This window comes from Dreissena polymorpha, chromosome 1, assembly GCF_020536995.1.
Source record: "Dreissena polymorpha isolate Duluth1 chromosome 1, UMN_Dpol_1.0, whole genome shotgun sequence".
NCBI lineage: Eukaryota > Metazoa > Mollusca > Bivalvia > Myida > Dreissenidae > Dreissena > Dreissena polymorpha.
In genome coordinates, this window is record NC_068355.1 from 119,382,566 (window position 1) to 119,397,917 (window position 15,352).

The 15,352-nt window shown below is 35.8% G+C and overlaps 1 protein-coding gene across 2 annotated transcripts in view; it reads left to right on the top strand.

Moving 5' to 3' along the window:
* Window positions 1-15,352, top strand: part of LOC127847015 (uncharacterized) — a 40,313-nt gene that overhangs the window by 2,087 nt on the left and 22,874 nt on the right. For both annotated transcript variants that reach the window (XM_052378518.1, XM_052378528.1), the window contains exons 2-10: window positions 350-469; window positions 2,021-2,138; window positions 2,659-2,778; window positions 5,083-5,209; window positions 7,791-7,964; window positions 8,712-8,795; window positions 12,968-13,096; window positions 13,932-14,044; window positions 15,092-15,232. In XM_052378518.1, the coding sequence (XP_052234478.1) occupies window positions 350-469; window positions 2,021-2,138; window positions 2,659-2,778; window positions 5,083-5,209; window positions 7,791-7,964; window positions 8,712-8,795; window positions 12,968-13,096; window positions 13,932-14,044; window positions 15,092-15,232 (1,126 nt within the window). The remainder of the gene's footprint in view (window positions 1-349; window positions 470-2,020; window positions 2,139-2,658; window positions 2,779-5,082; window positions 5,210-7,790; window positions 7,965-8,711; window positions 8,796-12,967; window positions 13,097-13,931; window positions 14,045-15,091; window positions 15,233-15,352) is intronic.

Here is a 15,352-nt window from a genome sequence, read left to right on the forward strand (position 1 = left end):
GTAGAAATAAAGAAGTAAATGTAAAATAACCTAAAAAAATGAGTGATAATTTCTGAAGCGGCCCCACCCCAACCGCTATCACTTTTGACCCAGGGGTCAGATCAAAATTCCAAATAGTGCAGGGTTTCACATATGCTCATAGCTACCATGTGTGTAAGTTTCAAGGTTCTAGTGCTTTAAGTGTAGGAGGAGATAGTGGCCAGGACGGACGGACAGACAGACAGACGGACGGACGGCGGGGATAAAGATAAAACAAGGGGGCGGGGTGGGACCTTGAAGAAGCAAGGTGCTGTGCCCCTCGGTTTAGGCCTTGCTTGAGCACATTATCATTAATATTTAAACCTTTCAGGTTACTGGTCAGAAAATTCTCCTTAAAGGTGTGTTGAGGACACAGTTTACACGGACAGTAGATAATGCAACAAAAATTCATGTTGTCTTCCTGGCTGCTCCAGTTACTTCCATTGAGAAGGTTTGCTCTATAGGATTGTAGATGTGTACTTGATTTCTTATTCTGTCTTATGTGGATGCCGTGGCAACATAAGAATTATCAATTTCATATATAGTGTTTACAACAAATAATTGCAGTTTAAAACTATTATGTCATCATGAAACATTATTTTATTTGTACTTTAAACCATTTTTTGTTAATGTAAATTATGGAATGGACCGTGGACCATTCAATGATTGCTCAAACTTTGTAACCATTTTATATTATAAAGGAATTTATTTCTTTTTATTATGCCCCCCTTCGAAGAAGAGGGGGTATATTGCTTTGCTCATGTCGGTCGGTAGGTCGGTCGGTCGGTCCGTCCACCAGGTGGTTGTCGTATGATAACTCAAGAACGCATACGCCTAGGATCATGAAACTTCATAGGTAGATTGATCATGACTCGCAGATGACCCCTATTGATTTTGAGGTCACTAGGTCAAAGGTCAAGGTCACGGTGACCCGAAATAGTAAAATGGTTTTCGGATGATAACTCAAGAACGCATACGCTTAGGATCATGAAACTTCATGGGTAGATTGATCATGACTCGCAGATGACCCCTATTGATTTTGAGGTCACTAGGTCAAAGGTCAAGGTCACGGTGACCCGAAATAGTAAAATGGTTTCCGGATGATAACTCAAGAACGCATACGCCTATGATCATGAAACTTCATGGGTAGATTGATCATGACTCGCAGATGACCCCTATTAATTTTGAGGTCACTAGGTCAAGGTCACGGTGACCCGAAATAGTAAAATGGTTTCCGGATGATAACTCAAGAACGCATAGGCCTAGGATCATGAAACTTCATGGGTAGATTGATCATGACACGCAGATGACCCCTATCAATTTTGAGGTCACTAGGTCAAAGGTCAAGGTCACGGTGACCCGAAATAGTAAAATGGTTTCCGGATGATAACTCAAGAATGCATACGCCTAGGATCATGAAACTTCATAGGTAGATTGATCATGACTTGCAGATGACCCCTATTGTTTTTGAGGTCACTAGGTCAAAGGTCAAGGTCACGGTGACCTGAAATAGTAAAATGGTTTTCGGATGATAACTCAAGAACGCTTTTGCCTAGGATCATGAAACTACATAGGTAGATTGATCATGACTCGCAGATGACCCCTATTGATTTTGAGGTCACAAGGTCAAAGGTCAAGGTCACGGTGACCCGAAATAGTAAAATGATTTTCGGATGATAACTCAAGAACGCTTTTGCCTAGGATCATGACACTTCATAGGTACATTGATCGTGACTCGCAGATGACCCCTATTGATTTTCAGGTCACTAGGTCAAAGGTCAAGGTCACAGTGACAAAAATCGTGCTCACACAATGGCTGCCACTACAATGGACAGCCCATATGGGGGGGCATGCATGTTTTACAAACAGCCCTTGTTAATAGTTAAATCGCAAGTTAATCCATGTAATTTTCTGTTGTTTTAACACCTTAGTGTATAATACATGTACCCTCAAATGGATACTTCATCCTATAAAAACTTTGATAAACTTTGGGGAATATCAGTGTACAGATGATGCAGTTTGGTTGAACGAAGTTGAAATGGAGCAACATCTTGAAGACATTCAACCCTTGATGCTGGGACCGGATCCCATTAAGTTTGTTACCCAGGTCAAGGAAGGAGGTATGGAACTGTGCTCTTAGTTTAATAGTTTAAACCTATTTATTTTCACTTGATTGCATTGAAAGCCTCAGGCTTATTGAAACGCTCTTGAGTCCGTTTCCTGGGCCTAGAACCAGTACTTGGTGTCTTTGGGGGAGATCTAAAGAAGGCTCTCGCAGTGGGGAGCAAACCTGTGGCCTCCCGATCGCAATGTGGACACCATATCCATTACACCATAGCAACCTTGTTTGATTAAAAAAAAATTGTCAGCAAACTTATACTTTTATACATGTCATAAAATGAATAAACATTATTATAGGAAAACATTTTATATTTTGTGATAAATTGATATTGATGTGTGTTTAGACCATTGTTATCATTCCTTATCATAGAAATTAATTTATTAGATAAAATAAGATGTAGCTCCAAACTTTTAGTATGTTATAAGTAAAACAATATGAACAGTTAATATTGATCATAAAACAAGCATTTTCAACAAAGGATGAATACCTTTACTTGAATGTATCCATCATTTCTCCAGGTATGTTGCCGCAGACGTTGCTGAGTGAGGCCAGTTCGGAGTACGTTTCCGTGGATACAGACTCCTCCCAGATGTCACCACAGGAGTCACTTGTCAAGTCTTCCAAACTCGACAAGAAAGGTAGGCGCTGACATTAGGAAACTTCCACCTGTCAGAGCAAACCCAAGGCTATGATTATGGAGTATAAAATATTGGACTGATGGATATCTAACCGCAAATGTTGCAAGCATTTTTGTATGTAAATATTTTATGTCACAAGAGAAAACTTTCAAAGTTGTGAGGCCAGGGTTGTCATTTAATTTGGCCTTGCTCTGTGACAAAAAAGAATTTGACTGTGATAAGGAGGTTAATGCATGTGTGTATAAAGTGTTGTTCCCGATAAGCCTGTGCAGTCCACACAGGCTAATAGGGGATGACATTTTTACACTTTTACAATATATTTGGTTTCAAGAAAGTCTTGTCCCAGATAAGCCTGTATGAACTGCACAGGCTGATCTGGGACAAGACTTAAAGCACATGAATTAAACCCCCTTTTCACAGTCAAATTCTTTTTTGTCCTGGTTTCAGTGACTATTAAGTGTTTTTTTTGCTATCTAAAAAATTGTAAAACGGACTTGATTCCTAAACAAAAATACCCAGTCCCAAACCGAAATTATATTTTTTTTTTTATTTCCAAAAAAGTCCTAATTAACATTTTTTAACATCCTACAAAATTTATAACTATAGTTTATATGATTTTTTCCTAAAATGGCCAGGAAAAGACCTGTTTTGTAAATATTTGTTGATAAAAAAAAAACGATTTGTTTCTTTTGTGGATAAATAATTCCCAAATTTACCACTTTTATTAATTAAAAAAATCCCAATTTGACCAGACTTCTTTTCCCAAAATGGCTCGAACAATCCCTTACTGTAGAGCATACCAGTTATTCAGGACATTCTGGAAGTCTGTTGTTGACATACTTGATTATTATCCCCTAAAGAAGGCAAAGGTTGATAGTTTTAGTTCTGCACCCATCAATGAACACAATTATTTTGGCAGGGGATATCAACTCAACAAATTTGCCTGTTTCAATAACATATATTGATTTATGAGCTGTAGAACTCTCTTACAATAGAATTGTGCTTTATCACTTTGTAAACCATTTTAATTAAAGATTATCGTAATAGGCACATGTGCTGATTAAAAGGAGCAGTGGACAATACGGAGAACATTTTATTATATAGTTTTATTTTTCAATTTTTGTCTTTAGATTTCTTGATTGCCTTTTGTCCGTCAGTTGGCGTCTTTCCTCTATCTTGGAGAAAACTATTATTTTAAAAAAAATGTCGGCCTGATGTTAAGGCAGTTTTACGCATTACTATTGTGAAACCTTGTAATGTTATATGCTCAAAACACTTAAGATCCTTCGGGTCTCAGATGCCCACTTGTGTCGACATGGTCTTTCTATTGTGCCTTTGGATAGTAACAAAAGAAATGAAAACAAAACTGTTTATGCGCCAATCATTTTATCTATTTACACTACCATTCTAGAGCAGAAATAAATGGAGGTCAAAAAGAGGAAACTTCTGTTCTATGTGGGCTTGATTTAGCCATTAATTATGTCCCCCACTATAGTAGTGGGGGACATATTGTTTTTGCCCTGTCTGTCTGTCTGTTGGTCTGTTGGTCTGTCTGTTGGTCTGTTTGCGCCAACTTTAACATTTTGCAATAACTTTTGCTATATTGAAGATAGCAACTTCATATTTGGCATGCATGTGTATCTCATGAAGCTGCACATTTTGAGTGGTGAAAGGTCAAGGTCAAGGTCATCCTTCAAGGTCAGAGGTCAAATATATGTGGCCAAAATCGCTCATTTTATGAAGACTTTTGCAATATTGAAGATAGCAACTTGATATTTGGCATGCATGTGTATCTCATGGAGCTGCACATTTTGAGTGGTGAAATGTCAAGGTCAAGGTCATCCTTCAAGGTCAGAGGTCAAATATATTTGGCCCAAATGGCTTATTTTATAAATACTTCTGCAATATTGAAGATAGCAACTTGATATTTGGCATGCATGTGCATCTCATGGAGCTGCACATTTTGAGTGGTGAAAGGTCAAGGTCAAGGTCATCCTTCAAGGTCAGAGGTCAAATATATGTGGCCCAAATCGCTTATTTTATGAATACTTTTGCAATATTGAAGATAGCAACTTGATATTTGGCATGCATGTGTATCTCATGGAGCTGCACATTTTGAGTGGTGAAAGGTCAAGGTCAAGGTCATCCTTCACAAGGTCAAAGTCATCCTACAAGGTCAAACATCATACAGGGGGACATTGTGTTTCACAAACACATCTTGTTTTGTAAGCAAATTGTGCGCCTTTTCTGATGTATAGCAAGCTGATGAATACTAGTTTCCCCCATGTATGATGTTTACTACAGACCAAGAGTTGCTGTACCAGGAATTCATGGACTCTGTGCACCCCAGCAGCTTCATGAACCCCCTTGTGTTCACCAAGTACATGACACAGAAAGGGGCCAAAAGTGAACACATGACACACTTGTTCAGGTACTTATCAATGCAGACGAAGTTACAGTCTTACCTCTACTGTTACAGCAAATATATTTTAGAGTGTTGTCCCAGATTAATTTGTGTACTTTGCAGGCTTATCAAGATGAATGTTTCAGCATTTATGGTATTTTTTGTTTAAAGGAAATATATTCATAGCAAAAAACCTGTTAAGAGGCAAAATGTCTGATCTGTGACAACATGCATTACGCTCCACTTTCCCAGAAAGGCTTGGTTAAATCTATGTCATTTTACCATTCAATTATGTACAATCATATCAATAGTGCATCCTTTCTCAGGTATGAAGCATTATGTTCTTAAGTATTGTATATACAGTCAATCTTGTGGTTGCGATCACTTGAATTAAGCGACCCTTGTCTTACACAACCGCTTTGAATTCCACCTGAGCGTTTTCACTATATTTTAATATTGTTTTAGGCAACTTTTGTCTTACGTGACCAGCCACTGCTGCTCCGAGTATTTTGATGTCCAAATAATGGATTTAGTGACCACGTGGTGTTAAAATTTGAAAATCTGTTGATCGTATTGGGACAAACTTGATCGCTGATTTATCAACATTTTGACATAATCAAAGGAAAGCAGCTTCATGTCAAGAAGTAATAAAACAACCATTTCTCGCCAATAAAATTGGCCTTCTTTGTCTAACTCTACATGATATCCTATAGCACGGGCATAGCTCCACCTTTTGAAGGATTTACTGAGAACATAGGTGGAGTTAATGGTTAAGTGCTGATATTGAACATCAGGGTTCGACATAAACTTTTTTTACAGCAAGACCATCGGACCAGCTTCTCTTAAAATGTACTAGCCCGAATCTGATGTCTACTAGACCATAAATGACATAGCAAATAAACACAATTGTTTCATGTACCGGTAACTGTTTAATCAGGATTTATCAGTGAATATTCAGTGAACACCAGAAAGTTATTTTGATGCATAGAGTAAAACAATAAAATAAAACTATTTTTTTGCTTTTCTTCGTCAAATTCAAGCCATGGGAACTGACTTGAATAACCATTGGATAAAATTGACGTTTTCGTTTTTCTTCATATTTACGTTTCCTGTCAGTTTTACCGTCGGTTTCTTCTTTATTAACTGATTTGTCAGAAGAAAATCCGAACTTGGACAAAGCCATTATTTAAATTACATTATCTTGTCTGCTATGCAAAAACGTTTACATTGACGATACCGATTTTTCGATAGAAGTTGTAAAAACATGGTGTAAAGTTTTAGGACACTGCAGAAAATCATTAATATTTGTTAAAACTTGACCAATGGAAACAAGCAATTCCTGCAGGAAGCTCTCATTCGTGTTTAAAAATAGCAATGAATCATGTGAATGCTCCGCGTTAATTTATATACGATAGTTTTGTTCTGATGTAAATAACGGATAAGAGAGTAATTTTACACATTAATGAAAAAGGTTTTCACAGCAGTTAGTTATAGTTATATGAACCAGTATAGATTTTTTTATGTACGACTAGTCGGACAAGCTAACCCGCAGTTTTACTAGCCTGACCACCGACTGTTGGACGTGCCTTAGTGTCGAACCCTGAACATGTGGTTCAAGCATGTTCAGTACCAATTATTTGCAATCATAATTACTCTGCATAAGCTTTGAGACAATTAAAACATTTGTCTCCGCTTTCCGGAAAGGCAGAGAAGTTCCGATAGACCAACTTCCTGTACATTAAAAACAAATTGCGAAGTTAGTATTTACAAAAATTGTAAAACATGTTTATCGTCAAAATGGCAACAGAGTATTGTTACATTATAACAAAATGTACTAGTTATAAAATTGCAAGGTAATAATATGTTTGACTACAATCATGTCTGGATTATTTTTATGCCCCCGAAGGAGGGCATATAGTGATCGGACTGTCCGTCTGTCTGTCCGTCACACTTTGCGTTTAGGTTTCGAAAAAAGCTTATTATAACTTCTATGTCGCTTCAGATAGCAACTTCATATTTGGCATGTATGTGTATACAGACAAGGCCTTTCCATACGCACATAAATTTTGACCCCTGTGACCTTGACCTTGAACTTAGGGTCTGCGTTAAGGTTTCGAAATCTGCGTTTAGGTTTCGAAAAATTTTCATAACTTCTATCAAAGCGTTTAAAGGGGGCATATGTCATCCTATGGTGACAGCTCTTGTTGATAATTTAAATGTAAAACCACATAGTTGTTTTTTAGAATCCGTTTATGATTTTGAAACTGACTATGAATTTTCTCTAGTCTGGATTCGTCTTTTTTGAATGACCATTTTATTAAGTGACCACTTTTGGTTACTCTCTTTTGTGATCTCTTAATACAAGATTGACTGTATATGTTTTCCGGATTTTGTCAATAGTGTGGTCTTAATGTCAATTTTGAAAGCCTACTTCAATCAAGTCTTGAATAAACCCCAAGGTGGGAAGTTGGGAACCATTCTAAACTACTTCAAACACCATGTTGCCATAACTCAACTATGATATATATATATATATATATATATATATATATATATATATATATATATATATATATATATAGCATGTGCATACATTTATGTACTACAGAGCTTTTGATGTGCACAAGCGGAAGTTCCTGTCAAGCAAGGACATGTTGCTGGGTCTAGCGGCCATGGAGCCAAGCACACAGCATGGGGGCATGCCTGCAGAGATGAGGTGTAGATACATCTTCAGGTTCTACGATAGAAACATGGACGGGAACCTGCAGTTTGATGAGTTTACGTGAGTGTGTTTCAGTATTCACTTGTTCTGTTTGACACTTGGACAATATTCATAGTATTGATTGTAATCCTAATTTTAATGTTTAACTGTCCAACAAATACAGTTTTGTGTTCTCAGCACTTGCATAGTATTCTTTTTTTTCCATTATTTTATCAAAATGTAATCACTTAATATTGACAATAGATAAAAGAAAAGGATAGAATAAACATAATAAAGTTCATATGATGTCGTTGTTCTTATCTGGATAGGTCTATCATAGTTCATATGATGTCGTTGTTCTTATCTGGATAGGTCTATCATGGCAATCATGACATATGATGTCGTTGTTCTTATCTGGATAGGTCTATCATGGCAATCATGACATATGATGTCGTTGTTCTTATCTGGATAGGTCTATCATGGCAATCATGACATTAAGCTTAATTCATTCCATTCGGATTTATTTGGCCAACATAGGCCTGCTTGGAAGATTAAACTATTTACAGATTGTTTGTTACTATTTATAATCATTTTAAATATTCATTTGTTGTGATATTCCTTTTTATTAAGAATAATTTATAAGAATTGAAGTTCTAACTAAAATGATATCATATGATATATTTTCTTCTTTTTAGCAATTTCTTTTGAAGGTTCAGCATGTCTCTACTTAAGTTATTATAAAACCATCATGTGACAGAGTGTCTGCTTGCCACCCTCATATATATATATCTGTCATATAAATCATTTTGCAATTGACTCTATCAACAGGCGCCTAGTATACGACATTCGCCAGTGTAAAGGCCTCTCATTAGATGATGATGCTGTGAAGGAGGATGCCTTAAACAGTGGCAAGTAAGTGATGTTTGAGAGAATAACACATGCTTGGCATGGCGGCATTGCATCATGATTTGTTGAGGGCTGAGCATGAGAATGCTGTATCTGACTGAGACGTGTTTAGAAGGTACAGCAGTTTCACACTCACAACCCCTATTATCCATACTAACACTCAATTGGCCATTGGCGGCTCGGGTACTACTTAAATGTACACTGGGTACTCTTTAAGTATACTTCAAATGAACCCCGGGTACAGAAAATATACAAACATGTACCTGGCCAATTTAGACTGTACCTGGGTGTTATTCCCGCCAAAAATATGATGTTGTAAAACAAGCTTCGAAAAACAAAACAAAATACTCTTTGAACAGAACCTGCCACAACATGCTTTTTGAGTATGAGTTTTGATAATATGGAGGTTATTTTACAGAATATTGACATAAATATGAACATAATTAATATTTAAAAAAAACCTGACAACGACCAATTTAACCTTAGAATTAAAGTATATTCAAGAGTAACTGGGGTACATTTAAGTAGTACTCCAGACAGGGCGAAAACCCGCCAGCCCGTCGTACATTGCCAATGAATTATTAAAAAGGCTGACTGTGAAATGCGAGATTGTTGGACTTACTGTCTGGTAATTTTTGCTTTAAAAAAAATTGTAACCCACTTGAAGTTTTCACAACAACACTATTTCGTGGTTACTGGATTATGATATTTTCGAATATAAAAAGTTCATTTTCGCCAAATTGCGTAAGTCAGTAGTATATCGATAAATTCCGAGAATTATTCCAAACATGAATGGAGCGTCTCAAATGGTCGCGGAAGAAGTCGGACATAAATGATTTTTTGTTGCGTTGCAGGCATGTGACAAATATTTCAAGATGGCAGACAATAAAAAGAAATATCAATGCTCAGCTCTTTTATGTTCTTAAGGTGTTTATTTTTATTATGTTAGTGAAAGTTTTCAGTACTTGAACTTTTGTTAACCTAGCATTTAAAGTGACTCATACATTATAGCTAAACAGTTGCAGTTTTGGTATTTCTGACTTGTTTAATTTTATATTACAAATTTTGTTGTATATCAATTTTTCAAATAAAGCATTTTAACTATAAATAAATTTGTTCCTAATGGCTTATATAAGGCTGCATACGCAAAAATTGTACTGTTATCAACTAGCCAATTGGCTATGCTTTCTACAGCACTGGGTAAAACTCTGGAAAATCATGCAAACAATTTAATCTACTAGAAGCAAAAGTGAATGTCATGGACCTGAAAAATAGGCGAATAAAAGTCAAAATTGTCACACAAAAAAAGCTTAAAAGAAAACATGTTTAAGTCTAATGGATGAAATCTTAAATTTGCAGTTCATGTCTTGAAGGGTATGTATCCCTGCAACAGGACAAAATATCTGTACATTCTGGTTTACTGTGACACACATTGTCCAAACTTGACAGTCTTGGCTGTGACCATCAACAAGTTTGACTCCTAAATTATATACAGCCATAAATATTGAAATTATGCCAGGAGTGGCATTGTGCATGCACATTTTAAAATCAGAATTTGCAATATTTTTACTGTTTTTGCTATATTTTATATCAAACTGTATTGATTGGCTGTGTCTTCTTGGTTTTTATTGGGCTTAACAATTACATGTATTCCCGGAAAGCCATGAAGAATGCATGAATCTCATAAATATCCATGTAACTATTTTATGCTTGGTGCTTGTGGTTTATTATCCCCCGCCATAGGTGGAGGGATATTGTTTTGGCGTTGTCCGTCTGTCTTTCCGTCCGTCCGGCACTTTTGTGTCCGGAGCCATATCTTGAAAGTGCTTTGGCGGATTTCATTGAAACTTAATATGAGTATATATATGAATATGAGGATGATGCATGTCAAATGGCATTGCACACCATCTGTTAATAACGGAGTTATGGCCCTTTGTATCTTAAAAATGCATTTTTAGCTTGAGTGTCAAATATGACACTTTTGTGTCTAGAAGCATATTGGCGGGGGATATCAATTCAACGAATTTGCTTGATATATATTCCAGTAATGCTGTTGCTTTCAAACCGAATCCTTGTGTAAATTGACCAAACACAAAAGAGTATGCTTTCATTTTTATAAACCAAACACAACATAAGGGTAGGATTTTATGTAATTTAACTAAACTCAAAGTAGTATGCCACTATATTGATTAACAGGGATCTTGGAAATGCATAATAAAGCATATTTGTATGCAGAAATTTGGAAAAGGAATTAACAAAATTGTTTCTGTCAGTGATTGTTTAAATAAAATGTTAATAAATTTAAATAAACAGATTTCAAAATTAATCCTTTAGTATTTTGATATTATATTTACTTTTGGTACATTAACATGTAATACATTTTATGAAGAATATTAGAAATGCATTTACTTTGCACATACATATCTTCTGTGATTGTTTGGGTTGGTAGATACACTAATAATTGGGTCTCTAAATCTGATTTTTTATATAAGTATATCCATGTTAGCCAACTAAATACATAATAATCATAGATTCTCTATGGAGCAAAAACATTATCCATCTGTGTTATTATCCCCCGCCATCGGCGGAGGAATATTGTTTTGGCGTTGTCCGTCCATCTTTCCGTCCTTCCGTCTTTCCGTCCGTCCGTAGCCATATCTTGGAAGTGCTTTGACGGATTTCATTCAAACTTGGTATGAGTATATATATGGATACTAGGATGATGCACGCCAAATGGCATTGTACACCATCTGTAAATAATAGATTATGGCCGTTTGTATCTTGAAAAAATGCTTTTTCGAGTGTCAAATATAACACTTTTGTGTCCAGAAGCATATTGGCGAGGGATATCAATTCAACGAATTTGCTTGTTATGTAATAATATAATCTTTATTCTAAATATTTGTATAAGTAATCTTTTGTTAGTAGTATAATCTGAGTATTTCTTTTGGATGACCACCTATACAAAATTAAATTATAGGTGATCTTTAGGGACTACATGTAGTTATCAGAATAAAACAGTTGATAGTCCAAATCTCTTGTTTTAGCTTGATTGCATAGAAAGCCTTAGGCTTATTGAAATGCTCTCCTTTTCCTGGGTAGTACTTGGTAGTTCTTGGTTTTTCAATGAGGGAGATCTTAAGCATACTCCTACAGTGGGTATCAAACCCATTACCTGCTGATAGCTAGGTGGACACCACACCCTCTACGCCACGGAGATATCAAATACTAATTAAGGCATTATTGAGTACTACTGAACCATGCACTGTACAATGTTAAGTTCTTTGTACAGACTCCACATTCTTCATTGTTGATTTTAAAAGGCAAATTATTAATATTGCTTTTTGTCTCTGCCTAGGGTAACATCCATTTAGTTTTATACACAGTCTAGCAAAATAATGGGCCTATAAATTTACCCTTTTCATGAGATATTTGTATACAAAATTGTTTGCTTCAACATTTATTTGTGATATACAGTCTATTAATGTTTAACATACATTTATTTTTGAGTCCCCAATGATTTCTTATGTTTCTTAAAGCGTGAAAAATGTATACTTGCTTTATCTTAAAGTTTCCACCTGTATCCACAGTTGTCTGTTAATTTCTTGCCAACCACAATCAATACACAATTAGTATGTTTTTTCACACAGTTGTCTCTTTGCATGTTTTATTGACTTGATTTTCCTTTTTTGTTTTCTTAAAGATATTTAAACAACAAATAGCTTGTTTGGGTAATGCTTAAATATGACTTGAAACCAGTGATGTTTGTTATAAAATACAGAAAAACAATATATATTTGTCTATATATATATTACTTCTTGACTTTAACAATATGCATTAAAAGTGTTGTCAGTTGCAGACATAACCATATTTATTTATCAAGAGCTTTTTAGCTTTGTAACTTGCACAAGGGGCCAGGAGGCCTTGGTGCAGTGTTGATGTCTGTGATGTTGATGCTGCTGCTGTTGATGATGCAAAATTAATCTGCTGCTGCTGCTGATTATGATGCAGCTGGTGCTGCTGTTGATGCTGCTGATTCCGATTATGGTGCTGTTGTTTATGATGATGCAGCTGAAATTGATGATGATTATACAGCTTCAATTGAGGATGATGATGAAGATGATGAGTATAGTATGGTTGATGACGATTATGCAGATTGAAGTGTGTTTTCTTTCCAGATTGTTTGGAGGTGAAACCAAAGACAAGCTTCCCCTGGCAGACTTCCTAAGTGCAGTGGGGCAACTCAAGTTTCGTGGCACATCAGTATTATTTCGCTTACCGCAATCATGTACACAGTCCTTGAAAAAGTAGGTTATATATTAACCAGTTATTGCTATTGTCACTTTAGGTAGTGTGTGTTTGGTTTATTCATTGAAGTTGCTTTATAAATAGTTTCAAGGTATCTATATCATGTTCATCATGTTAAGTTAGAAAAACAAGAGATTTGTTTGTCAGAAACACAATTCCCCCAATTGCGCCGCTTTGAAATAAAATTTCAATATATCATTTGGCAGGTTTAGAAATTATCTCCCTTTTAAAGCTTATTACTTCCCTTGGATTGTATTTTTTTACTTTTGACCTTGATGGATGACCTTGACCTTTCACCACTCAAAATGTGCAGCTTCATGAGATGCACTTGCATGCCAAATATCAAGTTGCTATCTTCAATATTGCAAAAGTTATGACCAATGTTTTTTACACTTTTAGGTTATGTATACAAGGATTTGTTTGCTTTTATGACAAAGTCCCTTTAAAGGACCAATACCTGATTCAATAATATGTTTTATGTTTCCCAATTAGAATTAAAAAAAATGAAGTTAGGAATTATTACATTCTTTATACCAAGGCATTGATATTTCAAGTTATAAATCATGAATATATGGTGTGTTTTAAGCTTTTATAACACACAGTTTTAGCTGTTGAATTATGTACATATATTGTATCTGTTTATCATATTCCCCATTGCAATATTAGCTAATAGAAAATTTCCTATTTGAATGGTACAGGACCCATACCAAAAGCGGTAAAAAACGATCACTTTTTTTAGCAAAACTATTAACATTTAAAAATTCCATATCAATTAGATAGTTCTGAATATTTGTATTTGTCTTCTTGTTTGTCCTGAAGTGTTTGTGTTCACAGTATGGAGGCAGATGACAGCCTGTCAGATGGCAGTGACAATGAACCGCCATCTAAACGTGGCAGACATAAAATTACGGACCCAATAAAAAACAACAAGAAATTGAATGATACAGGTACATATTGAAGATAATTCAAAAACAGGCAATAGCATGTTAAACCATCTGTCTGTTAAAATATTTTATGACCAACGGTATACAATATATGTGGACAAGAATATATGACAGGTTAAACCTTCCATATGTAACTGGATAAACCTTATATATGTAACAGATTAAACTTTCAATATGTAACAGGTTAATACTCTCATATGTAACAGGTTAAATCTTCCATATGCGTTGTGACTAATATGATTAAAACGTACATAAGTTACAGGTTAAACCTTCCATATGTGACAGTAAACCTACCATATGAGACAGGTTAAACCTTCCATATGTGACAAGTTAAACCTTCCATATGTGATAGGTTAAACCTACGATATGTGACAGGTAAAAGATTCATATGTAAAAGGTTAACAAATGTGATGGGTTAAACCTTCCATATGTGACAGGTTAAATTTTCCGTATGTGACAGGTTAAACTTTCCAAATGTGACAGGTTAAACCTTTCATATGTGATGGGTTAAACTTTCTATATGTGACAGGTTAAACCTTCCATATGTGACAGGTTAAACTCTCCATATGTTACCGTTTGATCGTGGGCTAGATATGCTGTGCGTTTGCTTCTTAGTCTTAAATGGTACATATTTATTTAAGCCTTTTTGCTTCTTATGTCCTTGCACCCACCAGTTGGTAAGTGCAGGAAGTGGAAACATTATAGATATGTATCAGATATATTTTTTAATGCCTCTTTAATCGCCCATCCTGCTGGGTCTGGAATGGTCAGCTCTGTTGGTGGAGCTCTTGGCTGCTATTATCAGAACCACTGGTTCAATTTTAGGTCTGGCCTCATTACTTGTATGGGAATGAGTCTTAAAATGTCTTCTACGTCCATTCTTCCACTACCTCTGATTCAAGCAGTGCACTTTTCTGTTCCTGTTGTAAGCATGCACACTCAGTACTGATTATCATGCTGACTCAGGGAAAGTGTAAATAGCTTACTAAATGCCAACAAATAATAGTAAAGCAGTAAAAATATCTAATGAAAGCAATTAACTGTCCCCAGGCCCCGGACCCTTCAAGCAGCCAGAGGGTCGCCCAGTGACAGCCATGTCCAGACAAAACCGGTATGAGTTGGCCACACACACAGTGAAGGTGCGCCGCACTGGAGCTCTGCAAGAGGTCATGGCCATATGGGATCTGCACGGTATACAACTATACATTGTGGGATATTTACCCCCATAAGTTTGCATTTATATTTATTTATATAGTTATTAAAGTCATGTGTATTTGTTTCATTTAACCAATCAAATGTATGCTTAGAAAG